At 33.6% G+C, this 9,651-nt stretch overlaps 1 protein-coding gene and 1 long non-coding RNA gene across 7 annotated transcripts; one reads left to right on the top strand and one right to left on the bottom strand.

The window, feature by feature from the left end:
- Positions 1-1,809: 1,809 nt before the first annotated feature.
- On the bottom strand, positions 1,810-5,833 carry LOC110872507. Of its 2 annotated transcripts, XM_035976557.1 has the most exons (10): positions 5,603-5,833; positions 5,209-5,335; positions 5,005-5,123; positions 4,273-4,395; positions 4,127-4,200; positions 3,971-4,055; positions 3,793-3,900; positions 2,875-3,487; positions 2,511-2,755; positions 1,810-2,103 (listed from the first exon to the last, which is right to left on the bottom strand). In XM_035976557.1, the coding sequence occupies exons 2-8, from the start codon at positions 5,229-5,231 to the stop codon at positions 3,453-3,455; spliced, it is 567 nt and encodes a 188-aa protein (XP_035832450.1). In that variant the 5' UTR covers positions 5,232-5,335; positions 5,603-5,833; the 3' UTR covers positions 1,810-2,103; positions 2,511-2,755; positions 2,875-3,452. The 2 variants fall into 2 exon arrangements, with proteins under 2 accessions (XP_035832450.1, XP_021976998.2); XM_022121306.2 differs by lacking the exons at positions 1,810-2,103; positions 2,511-2,755 and having other exon boundaries at positions 2,762-3,097; positions 3,412-3,900; positions 5,603-5,817.
- Positions 5,834-5,974: 141 nt separating this feature from the next.
- Positions 5,975-8,559, top strand: LOC110872508. 5 transcript variants are annotated; one of them, XR_004864883.1, is made up of 7 exons: positions 5,982-6,437; positions 6,709-6,785; positions 6,901-6,957; positions 7,055-7,114; positions 7,920-7,987; positions 8,076-8,321; positions 8,421-8,559. It is a non-coding gene; the product is annotated as an uncharacterized LOC110872508 (long non-coding RNA). The 5 variants fall into 5 exon arrangements; XR_002554501.2 differs by having other exon boundaries at positions 5,976-6,437; positions 8,076-8,559; XR_004864884.1 differs by lacking the exon at positions 8,421-8,559 and having other exon boundaries at positions 5,976-6,437; positions 7,058-7,114; positions 8,076-8,411.
- Positions 8,560-9,651: the final 1,092 nt, after the last annotated feature.

Raw genomic sequence — 9,651 nt, 5'->3', positions numbered from 1 at the left:
TAATGAATGTGTTTTTTCTGTTAAAAAATCATCTCGATATTACGTATTTCTTAAGTATATTAATGTCTCAAATTAAATTTATTATTATTTACGCTATGTAATTATATATATTACAATTGCAAGTTGGATGAACAGTAGTTTTTTTTGTCTTTTGTCTTTTTTTATTTCGTATACTTTTACCCTCAAACTTTCAGTGTTGACACTTACAACTCTTTAGCTTTTTTAAAACTTTGTAATCGAGTTTTACATGTTTATTTTATTGTCATGTTGGTATAAATTCAAATTGGTTTACATTTAGGTGTAATTTTTTTTATAGAAATGAGTTGAGTCAAATATAATATGTTCTTATGCTTATTATTATGTATGTTTTCAATTGTTCTACGTTTTAACGTAAATTTATTTATTTTTCCGAAAATAAATTGGGTCAAATATAATACCTTTTCGTACTTATTTTTATGTGGGTTTTCAATTGGTCTACCTTTCGATGTAAATTTAATGAGTTGGGTCTAATATAATAAGTTTTTATTAGACGGTATAAAATTGGAATCACTTTACGTTTGTGTCGCAATAAATTCAAGTTGGTTTACTTTCGATATAAATTTTCTTCGGAAATATGTCGGGTCAAATATGATACATTTTCATACTTATTTTTATGTACGTTTTCAGTTGGCCTACGTTTAGACGTATTAGCAAGTTGTGTGAATAATGCTTTCATTCTATTGGTTTTTTTTTTCTGTTTCCATCATGATATGATTTTATGATTTTTTTTCTGGACTTTATTTTTTGTATTTTTCTTTGTGTTTAGTGTTTTAGTCTTAGATTCCTTTTTCATTAAAGTTATATATGATAGCGTTCACGTTTACATTTAGAATTAATATAAAATCAGCCTGTCCCGCTATCCAATTTGAATTTTATATTATATTAATGGTTTTCAGTCGATGTAAAACATGTGTCGATATTCTTTTGCGCTAATTTCTTTCGGTTGTTACACTGAATCAAAATAAATACTGAGCAAAACCACACAGCATAGCGCGGATAATCTTTCTAGTTAACATAATAGGGTGAGTGGTTGGATCAAAGGTTCGAGTCTTAAAATAAATATTGCATTAAAAATGTAACCAACATAACATAGTATTCATATCATCACATATAACTTTATGTATATATTTTACTAGGCTATCACCCTGGAACATCCCGGGTTAGAAAAATTTAATTTTCAATAATCAAAAGTACATAAACAACATTTTGAACCTCTTAAGTTTCTTGTTTCCCTTCCCACCACAAATTTTTTGTTCGGTTTCATCAGTATTCCAACTTTGCCTCCATATGTATTTAAAGTTTTCATGTAAAACTAATTCCTTTTTAGTTCATAATGAGATCTCTATATAAAAATGCTTTCGCAACCCATACGCCAGTGGTGGCTTTGATGGTGTGCGGGGAGGACCTCCGCACAAGGCCCATGATTTCGAGGGGCACGTGATTTGTAAAAAAAATCTGATATATGTATATGTTAATACTTTTTGAAAATAGTAAACACATAACTATTTTCAATCTAATTAGATCTAATGACATTATCTATTCATTATATGGGTTTGGCATTGGAACTTCGCGAGCCGAAAAAAATAATATACTATGAATAACAAACAAAATTTTTTAAAAGTTTATATAAGTAGTTGAAGTGGTCATATAAGTAGTTGCATAAGGGCCACCCAACCCAATAACATCATCTAATTTGTAATACAGAATTCCTACATTTTATAGCCTTATGAAGAATATAGAAACACGATTAGAAATATATACAAACCAAACTGTGCACACCCAAAAGTCAATATATACATAGCAAATTCCCATCTTTAGAGGTTTACAAAGTCCAATCAAGAATACTCACATAGCAGCAAATAATCATATTTATTTCTTGTTCTTTTAAAGGACAAGTACAAAGTAAGATGCTAACTATCCAATGACGCGCCATTTTAAGAATCAATGTAATAACAATGGGAACATATTCTTCATAAGTACATAAACAAACTTCTTAGTCATCCTAGCAGAGGATTTAAGAACACGTTATGCTGTCAATGGAGCAAATGGAACAACACTTGCTTCCTGCAGTATCCAAAAGGTAACATACGTTTACAGTATTGAAAATTTATACACAATAGTTATAACCCTGAAAGGGCATTTTTGTACATATGAAAACATATCGTGTTCGTGGGCTGGCGGGTTCAACCTGACCCGAACCTGAAAATTTCAGATGAATCTGAACCTGACCCCACCCCGAAAATCTTGCCATACATATGAACCCGAACATGACCTGAATATTCGTGGGTTGACCTGAACACGACCCGTTCAACCCGATTTTTTTTCACAAATGCGGGTTGACCTCGAAATATCACCGCTCAATATGCTGGTATAAATTATTAGGGGTCAATAAATTACTCCTTATATTATCAAAATCCAATTTACTTGCAATATTATAAAAAAATAATAACGTCATCGTAACAAACACTTACCAGGACAAAAGCCACAAGTCGTCACAGCGAGTTCATGAAACGTGAAATTCCGCAATGAAGATTTAACCACTGAAACACTAACTTACTTTGTTATATGGGTTCACTTCATAATAAATTATGGGTGCACTCACCTTTTTTATATATACTTTTTTATAAAAAAGTTGACGCTCACTGGGTTTGTGTGAACCAGTACCTTAGTACATGAATCCGCCCCTACACTCGGGGTTATTCAAGTACTGGTGCTCCTACAATTGAAAATACTCAATAAGTAAACATCAAATCATCATGACCCGTTTAGACCCACATCCAAAAATTACCTAATTTGATCTCCGCCACCGCTAGATCTGAACTCGGGAAAACGTACCTGGGAGCACAAGGCTACCTCCAATCTTCAACAATATGTCGTTGCCACCACCATATATGCTTGTGCTATCAAAGACCACCGCGAGACCTCAGCCGATGGTTGCGCCACCTCTACTGTGTCCGAAAACTGGTGTATATATATCTGTTATCTCTTAAAACCCTTGAAGGATAATTTAATCTGTCTTTAGCTTATATTAACATCATGCATTTGTTAAATGGGTAATCTGCACCAAATAGAAATGAACTTTACGCGTTTTCTACATGATTTTATTAACCAACTTGAACTTATGCAAAATAGAAATCAGCTTATAAATCTATCACCAATTTTAGCACCCAAACTCATTTTCACATATTTTACATATAACATGTTAGTGTGTCACGCGTTGATGTCACATCAGATGCAATATAAGCAAAAAATGCTTATGTCAAAAAAGTTACAAAATAAATGTACCTGAACATTTGAAGAAATGATTGTTATTCAGAGATTTAAAAGCTGATCAAAGTAAAGCAAACAAAATATACACAGAAATGTACATACTTGTGCATGACGAAGTCTAACACGAGAACCGGCTCCATCGATTAAATCAATAGCCTTATCAGGCAGAAAACAGTCACTGCGGGCATAGATTAATCATTAGATGCGTAACAAAAAACAAAAAAAAAAGACGAACTTTTACCACCATTAAAAAAATATAACCGATTATCATCTGCAAGAAATTAAAGATAATTAGGCATTGTATTCTAATACCTTATGTACTGATAATCTGGTGGTAAATCACGTCACCTTTTCGTACTTTCATGCGCAGCGACTACATCCATAGATCTTGAACCCTCTGAGTGAGGGCTCACTTAATATCATAGTTAGTGAACTCACCAGTTACCATATTCCTATGCCAATGACTGCAATGATTAATATTACCTTGATCAAGTAAGTCTGTTTCTGGATCTTGATCTGTGTATGGGTCTCCAAGAACTGTTCCAAACGACACACACTCTTTCCATCCCCATGTGTACACCTCTCCAGCCATTGTATATACACAAAAAATATAAAAATTTTGTTTGCAGTTATATAAAAAGGAAAAAAGTATTAGCAATACCTGTTACACGGACACAATGTGCCCAACCTGCTGCAGCTTTCACCATTGAAACTTCACTCGGAAGAGGAAAAGGTTCCGGTGTTTCCTTAAAAAAATAGCACATTAGCTTCTTTCATATGAAACACATACGATGAATAGACGAAAAATTAAACACACCCCATGTCTCCCTGAGGTCACGTAGCTTTGACCAAGATCATCAGTTGTACCCCATGTGATTAGCTTCCCAGTGTCTGATCAAAAGCTTCACGGGTAAATATATTCATATATGCAAAGGAAGAATGAGTATATAAAAAATTAGCGACCTGAAATGGGCATAGCAAACCCACAGCCACCGCCACAAAAGTCCGTCCAGAAACGACCAGTGTCGGTTGACGGTGGGAAGTTAACTTCGACCGGAGAAACTAATGGCGAGCGTTGAGGTAAGGCTGCAGGTAAATACCCCCACATGTGAACCCGGACATGACCCGATATTCGCAGGTTGACCCGAACACGACCCGTTCAACTCGAATTTTTTTTACTTTCTAATTTTTTTTCCACAAATTAATATATTAAAATTCACTAAAAAACACAAATGTATATAATAAAATTACATTTAAATTAAGAAATCTTATTTTAATTTCTCATTTTAAGTTATAATTATAACATATAATACACACCCAATTTAATTTATGATATAGAACATATCGTAAAAAATATAATATAAAACAAATGGGTTAAACTGGTCAACCCACCAACCCGACCTAGTTAACCCAAACCTGACCCGTTTAGCTAAACGGGTTCAACTCGAAACTAACCCAACCCCGTTTAGACTAAACCCAAACCCGCGAATTTCGTATTAGCCCCATTGACGTTTGCATTTCTCATCACTTTACACCCTTCTGTCAGTTGACCGATTGTTTGACCGGTATGTTGTTAACACCCATAAGGGTATTATTGGATGGAAGCGTGTACAGTGACGAACTATGCAAACATAAATGGGGCAGGTGCAAATTGACGTTTACTCAAAAAAGAAACTTTATAATATAAAGTGTTACCTATAAATAATAAACACTTGTTGTTGCTGGCTCGTTTGAAGCATTTATTGAGCGAGATCATGCAACAACAGGACAACTTTAGCCGGTACAAGAGTTGGTGGACGATAAACAACGGGCCCCTAATTCAGGCCACTGTGTGTTTTTGGCTTTCAGTTACATAATAAACTATTGAAAAATAAGTAAACTGTTGCAAGAAAGTAATACCACACGTGTCTCAGGAGTTTCATGCGATATGTGCAGTTGTAGTATCACCCAAGTCAGCAAACAAACACTAATTGAACATGCGGAGGAAATTATTGGCATACGCCATTGGCTTCACATCGGGATGTGGCTGAACATAGATACAAGATAGTTATAAAGAGTCCAAATAATATTAATAGAGATAGAAAATGCAAAAAAAAAGGGACTAACCACTGCTGAAAATGTAACAAGTTTGAGCTCCATTATGGGTATGAAAACATACATATGAGATGAAAAGGTAAAAATAATAACTAAAAAATTTCTTGATTTATTAGTGTATACATATAGAAGATAATATCATCAACAAATACTAATGGAGCATCATAAGAAAATAATGAGAAAACAATCTATCACACACCTGGTAACGGCTACTTCATCTCCCTTTGTCCGCATCTCATGAACACAAACCATTTAGCATTAGGCACAAATCAACCATCATAGATCCTCAAAAGCCATATCTGTATTATTGAATCTTATCTTGAAAACCCCATAAAGAATGGAAAACTAAGTGCAACATGGCCAAAATAGGTAACTTACAGAGTATTATTGATTTGGAAAAGACACTTTTGTACCATTCATAGAAGAAGCCATAAAGTGAAACAATAATATATTCCACTTTTAAAAAAATCACTCAAAAATTCAAAGAGAAACAGACAAAATACAGCCTAGAAAAGATTGTTTTAATATCATCTTCTTAACCTAATAAAAGCTATACCTAGGGGACACATGTCCCCTATCTAGAGCCTCTATTCCTCATTTTCCCGCCAAAAGTTGCATCCCTTTGTTTTCCCTGTGGTGCATGGGTCATACGGACCCGTTTTCTAATATGGGTCATAATCACGCGTGCCTATATATTGTTATAACCCGTATAAACACTTCAATTCTCATATCGCACTAGGGTTTCAGCTTCTTCACCACGCTTCCACCTCCCTCATTCACATTCTGCCTCCATGAAGAAACCCTAGCCGCCTCCCTGTGAAGGAACATCATGAAAAAACTAAATCAAGTTATTCATCTTCTTTTTGTATAATTCAGTTCTAGATCCAAATGGATCAAGTTTTTGTTTTTGTTTTCATCTGTCGTCTGCTCATTCAAGCTCACAATTGGGGGAACAAATTTTAGGGTTTGTTAAAGGAGATGGTTAGAACTCAGAACGACGGCAATGGATTGGAATTCAGGGTTCTTCGATATCGGTAAGAAATTCTAGGGTTTCGATCGAAATAACGTTGGGTAAGAAATTATTTGGATCACTATCTTCTCTGTTTAAGGTTAGGCAAGCGTTAAGAAAGTCGTAATAAGATCACACTATTTAGAAAATCGTAAATAAGATCACTATCTTCAATCTCTAAAGCTTTTGAAACGTAATTTTTTGCTCTTTATTTCCTAATTAAATATTGTTTATGGCTGGATGTGCAGATTTATTGTTGATTTTGTTAATATTTCTTTAAATTCTAACTGTTACAGTTCTGAATAACAATGGTCATCCAATATTACGGTTGTTGATTCGCGTGTCGCAGGATTTAGGGTTTCGTGTTAACCAGGTAATTTCCTGGTCTGACTCATTTGTGTTTCATTCGGGTCCAACAGGTGCTCTCTAACCCTAAAATTTATTGGCCTTTAGTCAATATTAAGATTTTGATTTGTTTTTTTATGCAGGACTCAAGGCGCTTAATCTATCTGAACGAATGACTGAGGGAGAAAGCTCTTGAAAAGGTTACTTTTCTAGCCTAATACAATGTTATTTAGAAGATTTAATTATTGGGTTATTTAATTTTGTTGTATAAATAACATATTGACTTGACTTTTGTAGTAGGTTAGAAGTCAGTTTGGATTTTAGTAGGGGAAATGTTCAGGTACACAGTGTTTTTAGGTGAGTCTTCAAGAACTGTTATTTCACCGCATGTGAATTTGTCTGGTGTCAAAAAGTAGTCGACTTATGTATTGGGTCCTGTATTGGGTCCTTCTACATAAACAATGTTATTTTATCATCGTTTTTACCCATATTTAACCGACATGTATTGGGTCCTTCTACATAAAAATTATGTATCCGCCACTCAACAAAATTTATATACATTTTTAAAATCTTTCTGATTAAGTTCTCAACAAAATTTATATACATTTTAAGAATGAACTGATTTATTGGTACTCAAGTCTCAAATAGATAATGTTATGACATGTTTCTATATCAACAAGTAGGACATATCAACAAGTAGGACTTATGATACAAACAGAAAATCTCTGGTCCTAAATTGGTAACATCTCTATCTACTTTAATTTTTAATAGAGTGTACTTTATACCCCATTACATGTAATATGTAATTTTTAATTGTCAGAAGTATATATATATATATATATATATATATATATATATATATATATATATATATATTTGCATATTTTTAATACTCGGCCTCTTGTAATATAATGATGGTGTATGGAAAGAAATGTTTTGTTTAGAAAATCATACAAAAGTTATTAGGATAAGGGAAGTAGGGAACAATTTACACCTATTTAGGTTCAATGTTGAATTGTGACTTCGATTATAACATGGGCTGGCTCTTGATGTTATTTTGTTGTTTTTATGTGTAAATTATTGCGTTGTACCCACCAGAAGCCATCATTATCTTTATTATTTTCAAGCGCGTTCGGGTATTCATGTTAATATTTACTTTCAGAAAGTCAAATTCAAGGGATACATTCAAAGTGGACCAAAATTCAGAGCCCGTTTTCATCTCAGATTATGGTAATAGTTCCTATAATAACTTTAATGAAACACAAAATCAAATCTATTGTGGTTTCAAGTGAAGTAATGAAATAAATACATGTTTTAGGATTGTTCAGACAACTTCAAAGATCAAAAGAATTCTGGTATGTACCTAAAATGCAGACGAATCACAAAAAGATGGTGGATACCTCGGGTAAAGGTTCCTCCAGGAGGACTTTCAGATGAATCAAGAAAATGGTATGAACATCAAAAGAATATTTACAACCAAGCTCTTAAAGCTTCCATGACCAGAAATGCGCAAGTTCATTGAGAAATGGAGGTCCCAGAGACCTACATTGATTCCATGCCAAAGGTAATTTTGTATATTTAAAAAATATTCTTTTTGTTAGGTATGAATTTTGACGCAGTTTCATTTATTAGTACCATGTTTTTTTTTTGTTTTTTTTTTAAGAAATAGAATAAACATTGCATTTTGAAAATGTGGAACAAGGTATACCGCAAACATTGGTACTTCAGTTTAATTTGCCCTTGATGTGTTGCTTAATTGCCATACTGTACTAAGTTCCGAGTAAGTGTTTTTCTTCGGATTACTTTCAGTTTGTGCACATACAGGTCCCAATGTATATTACACACCATGCATCAATAATTTTATCTTTATATTTTTCTTTAAGAACTAAGCATCGTCGTTATATTTATCTTTATAATTTTATCTATAATGAATAAAATATAAAGTAATTTTTTTCTGTTTCAGGTAATCTAATTAGAAATAATCTAACTAGAAATATTTTTCTTTAAGAACTAAGCATCGTCGTTAAATCAAGTTCAAAGTAAAATAAGGTTGATGCATTGGAGTTCAGTCATCTTCTTCATCCATATTAATGGCAGAACACAAATAATCGACTTATTTAATCAAGACAAGTATATTTAATCAAGACAAGTATATATGGGCTTTCAGTTATTTCTTACTATTTTGCATCCCAATTTTTATTCTTTTGACACTAATTTTTTTACTAATGAAATGTCTCTATACTAATGAATTTGTGTGTTGCCATGCTTGACGTATGGTAGGAACACAAGTTCAATTTGGTTATTGTTCTAAACCAGCTTTTACTTTAATTAATGGAGGAAGAGTTATTTTGAAGGAAGCTGTTGGTCCATGCGTCTGTCGACTTCGTCTTGTATCGAGTCTTGTATAGAACTAGTTAGATCAGGGCACGAAAAACAAGAAAGTGTGAATTAGAGGTGATTCCGCTTGAAATGACACCAGGTCATTTCAAGCGAAATCAAAATGATTCTAATTCTGCTTGAAGTAAACATGATGATCTCGCTTGAATCTTTTATGTTATTCCGCTTGAAATGAACATGGTCATGTTCAAGCGGAATCACAAAGCCTATATATAGGGCATTCCAAGCGAAATCAGATAAGAATTTCCGGATTGTGCAACGAAGTGTTGCCGAAGTGTCGTCTCGCTGTAAATCATTGTGAAATCAATATAACGACAGTTTAAAGTGATATCATTGCTGAATTGACCTCAATACGTCTGTTTCCGCCTTTCGTATTGAGTAAAACTCTTCTGATCGACTCGTTCGGGTCCGCATACGATCCTACAAGTGGTATCAGAGCTCAGGAGGAAGAGTTCATACCAATTCAGCTGCGAATTTTGTTTTCTACACCTTCTTTT

Source organism: Helianthus annuus, chromosome 8 (assembly GCF_002127325.2).
Source record: "Helianthus annuus cultivar XRQ/B chromosome 8, HanXRQr2.0-SUNRISE, whole genome shotgun sequence".
Taxonomy (NCBI): Eukaryota; Viridiplantae; Streptophyta; class Magnoliopsida; order Asterales; family Asteraceae; genus Helianthus; species Helianthus annuus.
Note: the sequence above shows the minus strand (reverse complement) of the source record. Positions and strands in the feature narration are given on the sequence as shown.